The sequence below is a fragment of the Vulpes lagopus genome, chromosome 10 (assembly GCF_018345385.1).
Source record: "Vulpes lagopus strain Blue_001 chromosome 10, ASM1834538v1, whole genome shotgun sequence".
Lineage (NCBI taxonomy): Eukaryota > Metazoa > Chordata > Mammalia > Carnivora > Canidae > Vulpes > Vulpes lagopus.
In genome coordinates this window covers 100,021,179-100,041,268 of record NC_054833.1, presented here as the reverse complement: position 1 = coordinate 100,041,268, position 20,090 = coordinate 100,021,179, and the positions used below count along the sequence as shown (strand labels likewise).

At 46.4% G+C, this 20,090-nt stretch overlaps 1 protein-coding gene across 1 annotated transcript in view; it reads left to right on the top strand.

Moving 5' to 3' along the window:
- Positions 1-10,367: 10,367 nt before the first annotated feature.
- Positions 10,368-20,090, top strand: part of VAT1L (vesicle amine transport 1 like) — a 146,365-nt gene continuing 136,642 nt past the window's right edge. The window contains exon 1 of the mRNA XM_041770257.1: positions 10,368-10,693. Coding sequence (XP_041626191.1) covers positions 10,464-10,693 — 230 coding nt within the window. The 5' untranslated portion in view covers positions 10,368-10,463. The remainder of the gene's footprint in view (positions 10,694-20,090) is intronic.

Below are 20,090 nucleotides of genomic sequence, written 5' to 3'. Positions count from 1 at the left end.
ACCTCAGCTTCATCGGTGCCCATTTGGAATAACCCAAAGGCATGTGTTCCACTGTCTTCCTTAATTCCCCAGTAGGGATGAGCACTGGGTGCAACTTGCTTGAAAATGCACCCTTCTCCTGTTTCCTTCCAATCCTCATCTATTCCTCGCTCCAGTACCACCACTTCCTGGGATCCTCTCCCAACTGTTGGAATTGCACATCCTAGCCTCCGGGTCTGCTTGACAGGGAACCCTAGCTAAGACAGCTGTGCGTCATCAACACTGTACATTTACCTGATGTCATGTGTGTGAAGGGCTGCCAGGGATTGCAGGAACTCACTCACACATGTATCATACAATTACACTGATTTGCCAGCCCGGTAAGCAGAGGGTACAGGAAGTCACCAGAAGAGTGATTACTGCCCAGAGAAGGGGCAGAGCTAGCACATTTGGCAGTTTCTCTGGGTCCCAGATCTACCAGGGGCACAGCTGCCGAGAACGCTGTGCACCCAGCATAGGGTTTTGCTTTGCTACTGCTGTTGTATCTTCAAACTTGTATTACCAGAAGATCTTACCCAAACAATCTACACATCACTGTTAAAGCAAACATTGTAAACGCCTAGCTTCCCTGAACGTTCCTGAACGTGGCTCGGCATCACCAAAGGTCACAACCTCCTTTTGCAGGGTTGGAGGTGGTAGGGGGGAGAATCTGGTCAGTGCCCAGGATCCCTAAACAACATCCCCGCCTGTACCTCTCCAGCATCACAGAAAGCCTTTTCTCCAGAGTGCTTTACCCCATGTGGGAAATCCCACAGCACGTGGAGGAGAGGAGGAATGAGTCCACAGGAGGGCTGCCTGAGTAGTGGGTGGCTCGCTGCCTGGGGGGGTGGGCTCAGAGTTCACATCAGCAGTAACACACTCAGTGTATGTCACATTAGCTCCATTTACTCTGTCCCATTCCCCTTCCACCACTGCTTATCCGGGTCAAAGCATCGACCCCCCGCCCCCCACTCCATGGGCCTCATCCTGCAGCCTGCCTCAATTCTGCTGTAGGTGTGATTGAATTCAATCATACCGATAAGACAAAAGAGGGGCACCTGGGTGGCTCAGTAGGTTTAGCGTCTGCCTTTGGTTCAGGTCATGATCCGAGGGTCCTGACCCTGCATCCAGTTCCCTGCTCAATGGGAGCCTGTTTCTCCTTCTCCCTCTGCCTGCTGCTCCCACTGCTTGTGCATGTGCGCTTTCTCTCTGTCAAATAAAATAAAATCATAAAAAAAGATAAAACAACACACACACACAGTTACACAAACTTTGTTCGTGATAATCAACTGGATGAACAGGTTCATGCAATGCCAAGACTCAAATTCAATATCTAAGAGATGGTCCTAGTTGGAAAGGCAGGGGTATCTTAAATTAAAGCATGTCCTTTGATTCTTCCCCCCCTCAATAAAATATGAACTGTGTCTAAAACAAAACTGCCCAAGACGATTTAGCAGCCCTCTAAGATAAGCTTCAAATTTATTCAAGTGTCTGGAGTGAGACCTGCATGAAACAGGCTTCTGAACTCTTCCAAAGGACAAACAGTATCCCAGGTTGGACACATTCCCCTGGTGTGTGCTGTCATTTCAGGAGCTATCATTTCTGATCAATGTCGTTTCTGCAGAGACAGCCCTGGTGCCAGGCTACTGCCAACATCGACGACTGATGTGACCTCAGCCCCTGGGCTGGAAAGTCCCTTGAGCATCAATTAGTGCAAGTGTCTCCTTTTACCAACTGGAACAAGGACATTTCCAAAGTCACACAGGCAGCAAGTCAAAACCACGGGCCTCCTTGCTCACAGGATCTAAGGATCCATGGCTTCCAGCAGGATCTTTCGACTTTGACACTTTAACATCTGGGGCTGGAGATCTCTTTGTTGTGGGCATTCTCCTGTGCCTTGCAGGCTGGTTAGTGGCATCCCTTCCCTCTACTCACTAGACGTCTACAGCATGAGTTGTGACAACAGAAACTGTCTGTAGACATTGTCAAATATCCCCAGAGAGGCAAAGTCACCCCCGGCTGAGAACTACTGACTTTGGGCAAAAATTGCAAACTGGTACCATGTGGGCTAAGTTTGGCTCAGCTATGTTTTGTTCCTTATACATAACATTGGTTAGACTTTTTTAAATTTGGGAGATTTCACCTAAAAATCCAGATTTCTGGCTTCTCTTGAACATTTGGGAGACCTGGCATACATTCTGTGAGCACGCATTCTCCCACGGCCATGAGGGATCGAAATCGAATTGATTCCAGTCTCTTTAGAATGGCTGTCTACCCTCCTGTGTATCACTGTCCCCACTGCCCTCTCATGTGCCCCACACACAGACATGTGATTAGGTTCACCATCTTCTTGGGCACCAATTAATATTTAAGTCTTCTCAAAACTGTTTGTAGTTTCATTTTTTTCTCGAGCAAGCCTCTCAGCTCACTGAGGGCAGATCATGTTATTTTCTCCTTTTGATTCCCCAATAGGGCCTAACCCTGAGCAGACATTCAGGAAAAGTTTTCCATTGATTTGTCCAGAGCAATATCTCCCGAAAGATACCCTGCAGAATGCTAGTTGTGGACCTCAAGGAAAAGGGGCTAGAAGTTGAGCAAGTTTGGGTGAGGCTGTCTTCTGTACTCTAAACTACTGTTTTATTGAATGTACTTTGGAAAAGGTTATATCAGAACTCTAAAACTTTCAAAGTAAACACAGTTGTTAAGATACTAAGTGCAAAAAAAAAAAAAAAAAGACACTAAGTGCTAGGACAAAGGCAATTACAGAGTATTATCGTGGAGTGATTTTTCCAAGCATTGATATTTATCTGGGTTACTTCTTTTAATTTCCCATGCAAACTGGTAAAGTAGGTGTGATCAATATCTACATCTTACAGATTAAAAAATAAAGCAACAGAAAGATTAAGGAATTAGCCCATGGTTACATAGCTAGGAACAGTTCAAGCCAGGGTTGGAAAACAGCCTGCCCAACCCCAGTTTCTATGCATTTATCCTGTATCTTCATTGTCCTGCCTCTCTGGGACATTGTGCCATGCTGTTGATATGTTTGTCTCCCTCTCAAGACATGCACTAAACCTTAGTCATGAAGGAAGCAGAAAGGGAATTATTGTCCATTCACCTACTGTTATGTGTGGGGAATAATACTTGGAAGAGTTTGGCATGGTGTCTTATGCAGTTTTTCACACTATGCCTGAAAATGAGGTCTTCTAGTTCTTATTTAATTTGGGCAACTCTCTTAAACTATCGGAGCCCAAAGCCACATAGCTAGTAAGTGGAAAACTGGGATCTAAACAAGTTCTGGAAATGTTATATGCTCCTTCTACCTTGCTCATTGCATAGTGGGAATACAAAAACTAGGCGGGTGGAGGGATGGATAAACAGATGAATGGGTGGGTAGATGGATGGATGATGAAAGGACATTATTTCTTGCCCACTTAGTTTGGGTAAAGCACCCCATAAACTTTGTAAAGAGGAGGGGCATACTAAAAGGGATAGGGTAGGATGCCTGCCCCTGAAAATTTTTTCTCCTGGGGTTGGAGTCTTTTAATCTCAGAACAGGAAAGGCAAAATGTGCTTTTCTCATACTGAGCATTTTCAATTTACACTGAGGTCTTGTAGCTTCACACAGTCATTACTCTGAGAAAGACCCAACCAACTGGATATGGGCCAGTAAAACAACAAAGGAAACAAAACTCTCAGGGAAATAAACTCTTAGCCCCAAAACATCAGGGAAATAAGAAGCTGAGTTAGCTGGAGCGTTACTTCATCCTGATTTATAGTATGATGCTCTCGGTTTATAAGAAAAATGGTGACGATGGGTGGAGGAGGGAATGCTCCTCTTCCTGGTTTCTCTTGGACTCCATCTGAGGAGTGAATGCTTTGTTTACTTCTGAACCTGAATTTCACATCCTCCTCCCTTTACCATTATTCACCGTGATCTATAGCAAAGTACTTTGGGGAAAACACAGCTCTCTGCAACATTTTAAAGAGGCAGACAGCATCATTGTACTGATGATTCATGAAGAAAATCAAACAGCCTCAAACTAGGGGGAAAACCCTAGATAATAATCAGAAGAAAGGGTAAAAGAAATCACTTAGAAATTACCTTTTAGCATGAACAGGGCTCAAAAACATAAAGTACTTGATTTAAATTCCTTACTCAGTCCTCGGTGATATATTCTCCTTACTTAGCCATCCACGTTTACCAAATGATACTAAACAATTGATAAGATCATCTCTCTATAGATAAAAGGGTAAGAATAGGTGAAATGTTTCTATTTCTATTCATACATAATCATGCTCACAAAGTGGTAAAAACAATTTTCAGTGACCTATGACTGGTATCTTTTGGTTATGCAACGAGAATTGGATTCTCTTGTTAACTTCCTTTATAAAATTACAGTTTCTATGAAGAGAAATTCATATGAAGAATTCTTATTAAGAGAAGATTCCAAGAGGTTGGAAAACCCTCTTAAAGAAATTGATGAGAGAGCAGTGCTGGGTCACAGGGGTTGAGATCCTTGGGTAGCATTGTGCTTTTGGGAGGCCTGGGAAGGACTGGCCTCCATCCTCCACACATTCTCCATTCTCTTCCAGTGGCATCTCCATACCCTGCTATACCTTCCAGTGTTTTCTCTCGTCTTTCCCATCACTTGAATAACCCTGACTTTTACCTAGGACAATGTCACATAAGTAAGAAAAAGCTATTATTTCCTAATTTCCTTTTCAACAGGATGTGGTTGTGTAACTAGCTCTGGCCAAAAAGAGAGAATAGATGGATGTAGAGGACTTCTGAAGTCTCCTTAAAAAGAAGCATGTGGGTCTTTCTCCTCCCTTCCATTAATCTCTATCCTGTTACCCGGACCATGGATGTGAGGACTGTAACTTGAACCATGAGACTGAGGGCTGATCCTCATCTAGTTGAGGCACAGAGCTGGAAGGAACATTGATCCTTGGTGACTGACCTCGTAGAGACTCCATAATATCCTTACGTATGCTTATCTTCTTTAAGCCACCTCTTACTTTGTTGTTGTTGTTATTCATAGCTGAATCTACTACTTTATCATCACTTTCATAGGGAAGCCCTCTTTGACCCTCTAGGCAGCATCTTATACTTCTTCTTTATAGTGCTTATCAGGCTGGGAAATGTTTTAATTACTTATTTAATACTTTTGGCTTAATATTTGTAGCAGAGACTCTCAATGCTCTACCCACACCCTCTTGGAACTCCTCACTGCCATGTGGGACGGTCGAGCAGCATTACACTGAAGCATGTGCAACATTTTCAGGATAGCTTGGTGTAGCCTTTGACTCTAAAACAGCCACCGCACAGGGCAGACCAGAGGGGCAGATGGTTAGCGCCATCCCCCCCAACACCCCTAGACCAAGGACTGACAGGAGTTGGTAGACACTCCATCTACTTGCCTCCTGGTCAGAATGCCTCTGAAATATGTTCTACACCGTCATCTAGAATTCTCCAACAGGATTTCACCTGAGCCAATGACAGTGATAACCTGCTGGATAATGTATCTTGTATCGACTTCTTTCTCTTTTTGGTCTCATTTCCACAGACCCCTGTTTCCTGGAATCACCACTCAAATAAGTCATTTGCATTCAGAAATTTGAATGAAGAAAGGTTTGCTTCTGGGGAACCCAACCTCAACCAATATGTGTCTCCCTGGGAGGAATTCTGCTCCTTTAGAGCCGGGAATATGTTTTTCTTATTCACCATTCTATCTGCAGTATTAGCAGTAGCCCAAGGCCAGCACTCAAAAGGTGATGAATAAATGTCAGTTCACTTTTTTCTCCCCTCTTACACATCTAGAGTTATCTGCCTATGACTGGTCCTATGAGATATAATTAGGAAGCGTACTCTACCGCATTCAGGATGGGCTGCACACCTATCCAGTACTTCTCTGAAAATAATGCTATGCCCATGGCAATCATGCTCCATTTTCTGTTAAATTACATCAACACAAACCATAGGAAATTACGGCACATGTTCTTTCGTATGAGCCCTTAGATTTTACAAAGGGTTTTCAATGGCCAGAATCTCCTACCTTTCTTTACTATTGACCTTCTAAATTTGTCTCCTTCCTCTTGACCCATTCTATAGCATTTTGAAACTATAACAGCCTATAAAACTACAGACATTACAGCATAGTGGGTAAGTATCCACCTTTTAGACTCAAATGGCTCCCACTTTAAATCCTGTCACTGCCACAGACTAAGTCGGTGACCTTGGAAAAGTTATTCAGTTTCTACTAAATTTTTTTCTCATATGAGATAGGGATAATAGTACCTATGGCACAGGATTGCTGTGTAGATTAAATAATATAACATATGCATAATAAATGACCCTACTTGTATTGAGGAAAATACAAGAGAATATTATTTTTTAAACTTTTTTTTTTAAGAGAGAGAGACTGGGGAGGGTCAAAAGAGGATGGAGGGATCCAAAGCGGGCTACACTCCCAGCATGGAGCCTGATGTGGGGCTCGATCCTACAACCCCGGGATCATAACCTGAGCTGTAATCAAGGTCAATGCCTAACCAACTGAGCCATCCAGGCGCCACAAGAGAATAAATATTATTATTTTGTAAAGATTTAAATTATTCATGAGAGACACACAGAGAGAGGCAGAGACATGGGCAGAGGGAGAAGAGGCTTCCTGTGGGGGGCCCCATGCAGGACTCGATCCCATGATCCCAGGATCACGCCCTGAGCCAAAGGCAGATGCTCTCAGCCACTTGGGCCACCCAGGTGTCCTGAGAATAAGTATTATTAAAAGATATAGCTGAAGACATTTCTCCTTGCTCCAGGTAACATATTTCTCCAGAAAGTTACTGAACCATTTCAAGTTATTTAGAAAACCACTCCTAAAATTGTACTAAGACTGCTTCCCATATATTCTTACTCAAAGAGCTCACCTCTGTTAGCCACTCCCTCAGATGGTCAGTATTTTGAGGGATTCCTAAATTTGACTCTGCACTGCTCTCAAAGGCACACCAAAAAAAAAAAAAAAAAAAGGCACACCCAGCTGTTCCCAGGCTATAAACAAGTCCATAGAGCTGAGCTGTAATACTGTGTCCCACCAGAAGCGGCTGCTGTTTGACATCGCCCCACAACTATTTCCCAATTGAAGTTCTAAGTGAGTGAATGCCCAAGAAAGCAATTTTACAAATTGAAAATAGATTTATTGTGTTTATTTGGAGAGGTGCCTTGCAGCATGACTCTTGCCATCAGAGAGGCGCAGATTTGGGAATATTTAACAATCCAAATAGTGGAATATAGGACTCAGAGGAAGGTTTTTGTCCCCCCAGCAGCACAGACTGCGGTATGCTTCCTCTTGGTTGTTGTGACAATCAGCTGCATACCAATTATAATCTGGGGTTTGTAAACAGCTAGAAGATTCCCTTGGAGGGAGTAATTATATTCCTTTAACATATAAGGCAAACATTTTTTCTTAAACATGCTATGTGCTGACTGCAAAGTAGATTTACTTTACTCATGCTAAAGGAAAACCCTCGGGATAAAGGCAAGGAATCTTGGTAGGACAGAGATATTAGGAGGCCAATAAATGAGCAGAGAACATAAATGATGCCATGGAGTATTATCATTCAGGGGTGGAGCCGGCTTGACCTGTTCAAGTAAACATGTATGATGAGATGTTAAGAGCATTGATGTTAAGACTCAGTTTCCTCTTCTAGAAAGCAGAATAATGCTCATCTAATACAGTTATTCTGAGAAACTAATTATAAAACATATCTGAAGTCTCCAGAACAGCAGGTACCCCAAAACAATATCATATACTGTAGATGTTGTCAGCCTCAAGCCCATATTCCCTTTGGACTCACCATTCCCTGTACAACAAGACAATGGTTCCCTAGTGAAAGCACCTAAAGTTCTCTGCCTGGGGATTCTCTCAGTCCTGGGGCATGAGGCAGGTTGGAAGTGCCAGGGAGTTAATATTCCCAAGAATAGCCCTTAGCCAATCATGCAGAAAATTTAGTGGTAAGTACCCATTGCCTTGCTCTTTGGGCAGGACAACTCTGGGGCTTGTTTCACAAGGGTCTACTGTGGGTTTGAGTCCCCTTCATCCCTGTGCTAACCTGCTGATTAATGCACCTTGGATGGCTTCTCTGGCTTCCCTGTCTCACTTTCCTACTTTCTGATGGGAGCTTCCCGGGATTATCTCCAAAATAAACCACTGGCACTCAAAGTCTTGTTTTGGGATAGAATCCAGCACTATATCTTACACTGGAAACAGACTTCATAACTTGGGGATCACAACGACATATTCAATTCACTAACAAGCCTTGTCTATTCAGTTTCCTCTCCAGCCCCTCTTCCGTCCCACAGCCCCTACCTCAGTTAGGGCTCTTATTTATCTATCTATTTGTTTATGTCTGCACCATAGTCTCTAACCAATGTCCATGCTTCCAGTAAATCTGTCTTCTAATCCACCATCCACTTACTGCCAAAGTTATTATGCTAAAATACCGTAATGCCATTCCCTGTTTTTTTTTTTTTAAGACTTCAGGAGTACCCATTGCCTCCACAATTATGTCTTAAATTTTATAATGTGGTATGTAAAACACCTCAAAAGCTGGTTCCAATCTTTCAGCACCTTCTCCAGTGGTTGCTAGCCACAGCTAATGGTCAGCCTACAAAGAACAAGACAGTGTCTTTTCTTTCCACCTGTCACCTTTCCAAGTGTTTGAATTGCTTGTGATCTTCCCTGTCTGAGGAATCTGACTTATCCTTCAAGCTCTAGCTCAAACCTCTTCACCTCCGTGAGGACCTCTCCAACTCCAGGAGCCTGTTCCCTCCTCTGGGCTCCCATAGAGGATGCTCCCTCTGGGCATCTGTATCCACTGGCTCATTCATTCATTCACTCACTCAACAAGGGTTCTCCTGAGCACTTTCTATGATGTCCCAAGCATGTGCTAAGTGCCAGAGAAACCATGCTGGATAAAAGCAGAAATCACTCTTGCCCACATGAAGATCACGGTTGGAAAACGGAAACAGACATTAATTATCAGGTGATCACATAAAAGTTCACTACAAACTGCCACAAGAGTTTACTATAAGGGATGCAGACCCAACCTCTGGATACAAGGAGTAGGTGCTTAAGTTGAAAGTGGAGTCGAAGATAACATCAGATGAGGAAGTGGAACATACATTTCAGGCACAGGTGGTAGGAGGGACCACAATACTCTATTTGAGGAATAGAAGAGAGGCGCAGGGAGAATGGAGGGAGAAGAGCCACTTATATCATTCACTTTGTCCTTCCTACTTGTTGGCTGTGTCCTCCCTCTCTCACGCTTGAGAATAAGGTACCTTAAAGGCAAGGGCCATGTTGCCACTGAAAGTCCTACCCACTCCAGCGCTTAGCACAATGCAAATAAACAAGATTAATGCACCCATTTTACGGATGAGAGAGTTGAGGACCAGAAAGGTTGAGTGAGTTGCCCAAGTCCCAAAGCTGGCAGTGGCCGCACAGTAAGTAGAAGAAACATCCATCACTTCCCACCACAATCTTTCTTTAAAGAACTGCATCTTCCTCCACCTGCCCACCTTTTTTTTTCTAAAAAGTCCAAGTTTTTCTATAAGCTCCTTTTCAAAGGGCTCGTAACAAACCCCAGAAAGCCAGTTATTGGTGTCTGCGTGTGTGTGTGCAAGCGCGCGTGTCGGGGAGGGTGTGCACATGGATCTTGGGGTGGTCAAAACACAAGAGGACCCCTTTCAGGTGCAGAATTCTTTCCTGAAGACTCTGATGGCCGGCAATGGTGCGGGTGGGGAGACTTAGCCGTCCTAAGCGGCTCCGGGGGATGCCTGGTAAAGAGCATCTGCACTGACCCCGGGGGTCTGGAGGGAGAAGACCCCGCTTGGGACTCCTCAGGGGGGTGAGACTTCTCGTTTCCCGCTCCCCGAACCTCCTCCCCTTTGCAGCCGGCACCTGCGATTGGGAAACGGCTCCCTGCCCCGCTGCCCCGGCTCGGGCCGGCACCCTCCAGGCCCGGACGGCCGTCTCGGTCCCTTGCAAGGCGCCGAGCCTGTGCCGTAAATAACAGAGCACTGCGCCCTCCCCGAGGCCGCGGCGCCCCCTGCGTGTTCACCCACGAGTCTTGGGCAAATCTGGGCCCCGCCGCGGCGACCCGCGGGCCGGTTCGAGGCAGGCTCCGGGGCCGCAGCGGCCGCTCTCCGGGGCGCGCGAGGGAGGCGCGCAGCGGGGCGGGCGGGGCGGGCGGGGCGGGCGCGGCGGGCGCGGCGCGGCTCTTGCGAGGATTACGGCGGAGGCTGGGGCCCGGGCGCGCTCGCCGAGGCTGCAGCCATTGCGCCGCCGAGCATCCCGCATTCAACAGGAGGAGCCCGCGGGAGCCCGGCCCGAGCCCCCCGCCCGCAGCCGCCGCAGCCCGTGCGCCCCGCGCCCGCGTGCGCCATGGCCAAGGAAGGCGCGGAGAAGGCGGAGGAGACGGAGCAGATGATCGAGAAGGAGGCAGGCAAGGAGCCTGCGGAGGGCGGCGGCGGCGGCTCTCACCGCCTCGGGGACGCCCAGGAGATGCGCGCCGTGCTGCTGGCCGGCTTCGGGGGGCTCAGCAAGCTGCGGGTCTCCAGGAAGGCCATGCCCGAGCCGCAGGACGGCGAGCTCAAGATCCGCGTCAAAGCCTGGTCCAGTATCCGCGGCTCGCTCGCTTCTCCCTCTGCGCGCTCGGCGCCCGCGGGCGGGGGTGGCGGAGCCTCGGCCCCGGGCGCCCCCGGCCCCCCGCGCCCTGCCCGGGTCGCAGGGCCTCGCGCCGGGGAGGATGCTGCGGGGCCGCCCTGGCGCTCTGCAAGCCGGAGGCGGGGCGGGGGGACCGCGGTGGAGGGGGCGCCGGGCGCCGGGGTCCCGCCGGGAGGGCAGCTCAGCCGCGGGAGGGGGACTCGGACGCCCCGCCGCAGCCGGGATCGTATCCGTCGGCTCCCTGGGCCCCCCCTTGGCTCTTAGAGTTGTCTGCGTGCGGTCTCATTTAGTACTTCTGGGACCCAGGGAGTTGGGTACCATCCCTGCCCCCCGCTGCAGGCGAGGAGACCGGGGCTCGGACGGGGTAAGGGGCCCCCGGGGCCCCCCGCCGCTCCCGATGGACCTGCCCGGGGCTTGCTCCCCGATCCCGTAACCCTGTGAGCTGCGGATGCGCGGGCGCCGGCCCCCGAGCCGGGGCTGGGCAAGTGCGGGGTCTGCCCCGTGGGGAGACCGGGCCCGCGAGCTGGCCAGGAGGGGGCCAGGGCGCCCTCCGCCCCGCTGGCATCTTCCGTGCCTCTCCAGAGTGGAAGAACCAGCCACCGGCAACCTCCTCAGGACTCCCGTGCCCCCTTCTCTAAGGAAGCTCAGCAATCTGAGGGTCCTTCCGCTCCCCACTCGCTCCTCCCGGGGGAACTCCTGCCCAGCTAGGATTCCCCGCTGCAGGGCTTGAGCTTTTCCGTGTGCTGTCACTAGATGATCATTTCTCTGAAGTTCCAGGAGGGAGGGCTCACCCCAGAGGGTTCCCTGGATCCAACACTCTTGAGTTCTTTATGCGGTAGTAGGAAGCGCCTACGGGGCACTTGCTCTCAGCGCAGTGAGATGGACTTACCCTTTCTCATGCCTGTGTCTTAAAGTCCCCAGTAGACAGTGCTCTGAAAGCCGCAGTCAGCTTACTGCTCCTAGGTTAGACCCCAAACCCCGACTCTAGGACCCTATGCAGAGAGGCAAGAGAAATGCAAAGGAGATTCTTCTCCTGTTCACTGCTTTGAGAGCAGGTGCAGGATTCACTAGCCAGGCTACAAGGCAGCTGGCAAGAGAAGCGGGCTCTGGTCTCTGACTCACTCCTCATACGTGTAGCCGGTCGTGGTTGACTCTAAACATGACTCTTGGGAATTCAGGGTAGGGAAAAGGCTTTTGCAAACTGGGGGATCCTGCACAGTTCTATTTTGTTGACTCTTGTGAACTAAGCTGATTGGTCCCAGAAGGCAGAGCTTACATCTGCCCTTTGCACAAAAAAATCCCCAATGCCCAGCACAGTGCTTGGCACACAGTATGTCCAGCATCAGTTACTGCTGAGGGACCAAGTTATTGCTAAATGAATGGAGTGAGAAAAGATGCTTGGATCGGGGTTGCTGAGTCCTTAATTTCTTCACTTGCTGTTGGAAGGACGTCTGCCTCGTAAAACTAAAACTATGTATTGAAAATTCTCTCTCCTTAGCCACTTATCAGAAATATTATATGTGTGTGTGTGTATGTGTATAATTTATGACCCTCCATCCAGGGTATGTTCAGAGAGTGGAAATGTTGAAACTACTTTTTAAAGAAAAGAGCATCATTTGCAGTACAAATAGGTCTGGGTTCTCTAGTCTTATGCTAATTGCATAGATGCTGATGGGAACTGAAGCATTTTGAAATGATACATGTCAAGATGAAAGCCAGGAGATTGCTTTTCAAAGCCAGATGCACAAGCCTGTTCTTTATCGGAGCTGTACACACACACACACACACACACACACACGCACGCACACACGCACACAGTAAAATCACTGCAGATTCCCCACCCTAGTTGTTCAGGAAGCCAACCAGGCATGCGGGAACAAGTGGGATCCAGTATTGCAAAGGGCCCAGATTGATTTTCATTTCCCCAAGCTGGAAGCATAGTTAATCAGTTTGCAAGGGGGGATTGAGGTAGGTTTGTGAAGCTTGCCCGCTGGGCCTTTCCTCCTCCTCTGGGCCAGGATTGGCTGGCCAAAGATGCCGACTGATTGTAAGTTTAGCCTTGGGAGCCAGGATGACTCATTCTGTATTTTTATGAATCAGCTGATGGCTTCCTGGATGAAGGTCCCCCTTTTATCTGCTCTCTATTTTTAATGGAAACCTTTTATCATCAAATAGGATATGCTGTTTGGGGATAAAGCATAGTCCATCTTAACTAGTTTTATTCAGATCTGGAATGAAGGTCCCAGTTGGTTACTCTATAAATTTTGTGGAAATGGAAGAGAGGAGGTACAGGGAAATACATATTTTATTTCATTTACTCCCTCTCATTTATGGTCCAGTGTGATAGGTATTATGGTAGAGCAAATGGAGGCTTGGAGATGTTGAGTAATTTGCTAAAAACATCACACAGATAGTACAGTTAGGATTTGAGTCTTGGCCTGTCTCTCCTTAAAGCTCTACTGTTTTCCTTTTATTCCATTTGGTCTCCCTCCGTGAAAGAGCCACAGGGAATGTGATTTACCTCTCTGGACCTTCGGCATGCGAGCTTGCTTTCCTACCTTTCTTCAGAATATGGCTCCTTTGATCTTTTTATGTCCAACTTAAGAGAACATTCTCTGACTATTCCCAGAGTAATAGGGCTTTTCTCCCCAAATGGAGACTTGATGGTGAAATGCAGCTTAAAAAGAACCACTTTGGAGAGTGTAGGGTGGGAGGGATTGCAGAGTCTTCTAATTTGTTACAAGAGCATCAGCTTTGATGGGGAACCCATTCATCAAACAATTTACATAGCAAGTGATTTAAGTGGCCATGCGGAAAAAGCCCATGGCCTTTGGAAGAAGAAGGATCTGGATGTAGACCCAAGCCCCATCACTTCCTATCTGTGTGACCTCAACAGACACATCTCAGCTTCTCCATCTTGCCACGCCTCGACTGCAAAATGCAGATAATACAATGAACCTCCTGTTGTTCAGAGGATCAGATATAAGAAAGAGACTGGCACTAAATAGGTAGTAGTTGTTGTGACTGTTGTCATCATGGTTGTAGTATCTATGCCTATATGACTTATTTCTTGACAGTTTGGTAATTTGGAGGCCATCATTTAAATCATGTATATAACATAGGCAACGTCATGTTACATTTGCTCAGTGATGAAGAGTGAGACTTTCCTAGACATGAGTCCCAGCCCTGCCACTTGCTAACCATATGTCTTGGGTCTTGCACCCTAGAGGCAGAGCCTGAGACAGCGGTGCTTTTTTAAGTGGTTGATTGAGGGGGTGCTTTCAGGAGAATGGGAGCAAGGGGAACAAGACAAGGAAGGAGCTAAGCAAGGATTTCATCTCCCCTGGACCCCACCAGGAGTTCTGGAGCATGAATTGTACCATAGAGTCAATCTGACCTTGAAGCAATAGGGGAAGCCTTTGTGCCTCCTGCACACCCCAACCCCCTGTCATCAGTCGGGTATGGGCAGTGGAGGCATGGAGCCTCTCAGGCAAAGGTGTCTTCTGTTTGAGCTCCATTCCTCTGGAAGAGGGCTGGGGGTTAGGGCACTGCATTGAGCTATGAGCCGCCAACACTCCCAGCAGTTCCCCAACTGGGATAGGTGTACTGCCCAGGAAAAAGGGATCTGAGTGAGGCACAAACATGGCCCTCTATGCTGGTTGACCTTGAACATGTTGTTTACTTCTCTAAACTTCAGTTTCCTGGTCTATAAAATAGAAATGATAATAGCACCTCCCTTTACAGTGTTGTCATGGAGCTGAAATGAGATACAGTGTATAAAGACCTTTTTGGTGATGCCTGGCATATAGCAAGTGGTCAATAAATGATAGCTATTATTATTTAAACCATTGTTCTTGGTTTCCATAGCTACCGTCTACAGTGTTATCATTCAAACTGGAACTTTTGGGGTAAAGGGGCACTGATTAATAATTACTCTGGAAAAAAAATTACTCTGGAGCAGGAGCAGACTAGAATTGTTCTAGGCAAACTAGGCATGTACCCCACACTAACTGCTAAGGGTCAGGTCTATGCCTTTGGCGTCTTGTCAAAGTGGGGACTTCTCTTGGACAGAAGCTAGGAGGATTTGAGGCTGAGGGTCTCCAGGCTGGGCTGCAGAAATATATTTAAGTGGCCATTAACAAGCCGTGTCTGGTTTGTGGCTCAAATTGGCTTGTGATGGAAAGGCACTAATGGATTGGGGACATTTATTTTCCCAGACTGATTTACAGAGAGAGGCTAGAATGAGAGCAGTTGGATGAAAAATGGTCCCAGCCGGTCGTGGCTCTATTGGCTGATCTGAAAATGGGCTGAGGGCAGGCCACACTAAAGGAAAGCCAACACACGGTGGGATTCCGACATGTCAGAGGGGTAGGTAGAGTGCACTGGGCCAGGGGAAGGGACTGACATTGGCTGAGCACTCGTGAGGAGCCACAAACTGACTTGCCTGCTCTGTACTTCGTTCCATTTTACCTAGTGACAACTCAACAAGATCAATACTGCTATCTTCGTTTTAAAGATGGGAAACTGACATTCAGAGATATGTTAAGATCACAAACAGCTAATCCAAGTCCACGGGCTCCTCGACTCTTTACATTTGGGAAAATCAGAAAGACTCAGGGACAAAGGCACAAGAGAGAAAGGACAGAGAGAGAGTAAGGGACCAAGGAATACAGAGAGGCAGACAGACACAAAGACTGGAAACAAGAATACAAAGAACCATGCGTGCATTTGACTGGTTGGAAGTTGCTAAGACTCAAAATGGCACAGTGCCATCTTGCCCCCTCCAAATGGCCATTGGGTTTCCAAACCACATCCACTTTCCCTCCACTGCTGATGTATGGGACCCTTTGGAGATCCACTTTGGATCAAATTGCTATGGCTGTTGACCCAGAATATCCGTGCTGATTAAACACAGTCACCACTCCTTGGACCCACTCAAGACATTCAGATTCCTTCCTCTGCCCCCTTTGCCTCAACTGGGCTATTGCTACATTGACAACTTGACTGTAGAATATCCCCAAACAACATAGGATTAAAGTGTCACTGATAAAACCAGGCTAATGAAATATGGCCAATATTATCTTTCCTGTGTTTATGCAAATAAACAAATAGAATGCACAAGGTTAAGTGATACCGATGTTTGTAAAACTGAGAAATTGCTTGGAGGGTCCTGTAATACCCAAGCCAGGAGCCACTCTGGCATGGAGATTGGAACAAAGTGTTCTGAATCACTCTGTGTTGGATAGAGATATCAGGATTTGACAGGAAAGGATGACTCTGTGCTGACTCACATTGAGCCCCACTTGGTGATGAGGAGATGGAGATGCTACTTGAGGGATCTTACTTTATTCATGAAAGTTTGCATTTTTTCCATTAACTGTGTCCTCCCTGATGAGGGCTGGGGACAGTGACTATGTCTGCTCTTCATCCAACAATTGAATGGGCTTCTTGCTTTCCCAGCAATTCAAGGGAGAAAGGAAGCCCAGAACTAGAGCTTCTTTTATTTCATAGAAAAAGGAAGTTCAGAACATCTTATAGAACATCCGGCCTACAGCAGGTTCCCATAAGTAGCAGCCCGATCTTAGTTATATCGGCACTCATCAGAAACCAATGGCAGGTTACCCATGACGGGCAAAGGGAGTGATGGCTGAGAATCGTGCTCATCCTACCCTACACTTGCACCATCTTTGTAGCAACAATGCCCATTATCCTCCATTTCCCATAAGATGCTCATAACTCCGTGAGGTTATCATGCGTATTTTCAGAGCTGAAGTGGAAAGAGCGAGAAGCTACAGAAGATCTGAGTTCAGACCCTAACTCTACCTCACCATGGCTATGTGACATTAAGCGAACAGTACTTTCAACCTGCCCATATCCTCACTTTGGTAATTATATCCACTTTTTAAAAATTAATTAATTAATTAATTAATTAATTAATTTGAAGTTCAATTTGCCAACATATAGCATATTACCCAGTGCTCATCCCGTCAAATGCCCCCCCCAGTGCCCATCACCCAGTCACCCCCACCCCCCGGCCCACTGCCCCTTCCACCACCCCTTGTTCGTTTCCCAGAGTTAGGAGTCTCTCATGTTCTGTCTCCCTCTCTGATATTTTCACTCATTTTCTCTCCTTTCCCCTTTAATCCCTTTCACTATTTTTGATATTCCCCAGATGAATGAGACCATATGATGTTTGTCCTTCTCTGATTGACTTACTTCACTCAGCATAATACCCTTCAGTTCCATCCACATGGAAGCAAATGGTGGATATTTGTCGTTTCTAATGGCTGAGGAATATTCCACTGTATACATAGACCACACCTTCACTATCCATCATCTGTAGATGGACACCGAGGCTCCTTCCGCAGTTTGGCTATTGTGGACATTGCTGCTATAAACATCGGGGTGCAGGTGTCCCGGCGTTTCATTGCATCTGTATCTTTGGGGTAAATCCCCAACAGTGCAATTGCTGGGTCGTAGGGCAGGTCTATTTTTAACTCTTTGAGGAACCTCCACACAGTTTTCCAGAGTGGCTGCACCAGTTCACATTCCCACCAACAGTGCAAGATGGTTCCCCGTTCTCCACATCCTGCCTTGTTAATTTTCCCCATTCTCACTGGTGTGAGGTGGTATCTCATTGTGGTTTTGATTTGTATTTCCCTGATGGCAAGTAGGGCAGAGCATTTTCTCATGTGCATGTTGGCCATGTCCATGTCTTCCTCTGTGAGATTTCTCTTCATGTCTTTTGCCCATTTCATGATTGGATTGTTTGTTTCTTTGGTGTTGAGTTTAATAAGTTCTTTATAGATCTTGGATACTGGCCCTTTATCTGATAGGTCATTTGCAAATACCTTCTCCCATTCTGTAGGTTGTCTTTTAGTTTTGTTGACTGTTTCTTCTGCTGTGCAGAAGCTATTTATCTTAAGTCCCAGTAATTCATTTTTGCTTGTTTCCTTTGCCTTCATAGATGTATCTTGTGAGAATTGCTGTGGCCAAGTTCAAAAAGGGTGTTGCCTGTGTTCTTCTCTAGGATTTTGATGGATTCTTGTCTCACATTTAGATCTTTCATCCATTTTGGGTTTATCTTTGTGTCTGGTGTAAGAGAATGGTCTAGTTTCATTCTTCTGCATGTGGATGTCCAATTTTCCCAGCACCATTTATCGAAGAGACTGTCTTTTTTTCCAGTGGATAGCCATTCCTGCTTTGTCGAATATTAGTTAACCATAGAGTTGAGGGCCCATTTCTGGGTTCTCTCTTCTGTTCCATTGACCTATGTGTCTGTTTTTGTGCCAGTACCACACTGTCTTGATAATCACAGCTTTCTAGTACAACCTGAAATCCGGCATTGTGATGCCCCGGGCTCTGGTTTTCTTTTTTAATATTCCCCTGGCTACTCAGGGTCTTTTCTGATTCCACACAAATATTAAGATGATTTGTCCCAACTTTGAAGAAAGTCCATGGTATTTCGATAGGGATTGCATTAAATGTGTACCTTGCCCTGGGTAGCATTGACATTTTCACAATATTAATTCTTCCAAACCATGAGCATGGAATATTTTTCCATCTCTTTGTGTCTTCCTCAATTTCTTTCAGAAGTGTTCTGTAGTTTTTAGGGTGTAGATCCTTTACCTCTTTGGTTAGGTTTATTCCTAGGTATCTCATGCTTCTGGGTGCAATTGTAAATGGGATTGACTCCTTAATTTCTCTTTCTTCAGTCTCATTGAATTATACCCACTTTTAAGTGTTGTCATGAGGACCAGCTGAGAGTCCATCAAGTCCTGACTGCTCCTTGCACACCAGGAGTGTTCAAGAAAGATTATTTTCCTTCCTCAGTTGCTCAGGCTGTAAAAGACAGGTGGAAACTTGATGCCAACTTCTGGTTCCTGGCTTTGCTGTTCTCCCGCCAAACTACATTGGTACCAAGGAGCAAAGGTGCTGGCTTTTGAATCTTTTCCCCAGGGTTGGAATGGATTTGGACTGATCTACAGCTACCCTCACACCAGCCCTCTGCATGCCCACCCTTTGGTGGCAGCAGGGATTTCTAGGATAGCAGGGTGTGCCGAAGAGCCCAGCCTCTAAAGTTTGGTTCACTCTCATTCAGAGGAACCAAAATCCCACAACCTTTGGGCACATCACTGACATTTACCACCGACAAGAGAGCTCACCCAGGCATGGGGAAATGACACCCCTATGGCCCCAAGTTCCTGGCACTTCTCTTAATAGGGGTCTTTTTTGGCATCTTGGCATTTGTCAGAGAAGAAAAAGTTTAATTAGAAACAAGAAGAGCCTCTTCATAGGAAAAGGCCAACAGGCGTGTAATCTTAAATTAGTTTGATTCCTCTGTGTGTGATCTCACACAGAAAATCAGTTGGAGCCATGGTATTAAAATGAGGAAATTTAATGTTTGAAGGCCCAGGAGACAAAATACATGCTTCAGGGAAAGAGGCTGTTTCATCTTTGAACGTGATATTTTCTTGATGAAAACACACAGGGAGCTTCTGTCCGCAATCTCATTCTGTCAGTGACCCTTGATCCCTGAGCTAAGCCTCATCCCTACCATTGTTCGGGACCGGGGGTGTGCTAAACCGTTCTTTCCCAGGCAGACCCACCTTGGGAAGTGAACGCACTGGGCCCTCTTACTCCCTATTTGTCTAAATGGCTGTAGTCCCCAGAGCTCAATGCAGGATAATTATCTTCTGTGAGGGAAATGGTAATGATTCATTTCTTGGGCTGGCATTGACTACACACCCAGACTGGATGGGAGGAAGTATGCTTTTTGGTTATAAAATAGTTAATGTCTGAAATGAAACAGAGCTGGTTTTGAGTCCTGGATCTGATTGTTTTAGCGACCTGTCTGACCTTAGGAAAATGACTTTGGCTTTCATTACCTCAGTTTGCTCATCTGTAATATGGGTATACTTACAGCACCTATGGGGTATTTTCTTTGTGGGAAGGTAAAAAGAGATAAATATGTCTAAAGTATCTAGCAATGATGTTGGCATATTTAATATTTGTAATTTGAATTAAGTCTTTGTCATATAGTATATGTTTAATATATATTAATGGGAAGGAGGAGATGCAAAGAATAGGACATTAAAAAGTCCCTCCAGGCTTCATGAAGCTTTCTGGATGGAGTCCCTATTCAGATTCCAAAGGGCACAAGACTGATATCAAAGGTGGTCCAGACAGGATGTGCCATGAGATACGCAAGAAGAATCAGGTGGATTTCTGAAGGAACAGGAGAGGAAACAGAGCCAAGATGTATTGTCTCCTCCTGTGTGCCAGAAGCTGGGCCAAGCTCAGGGATCTTCAACAAGAAGACCAGTCACTTCTGCTCTGATTTCT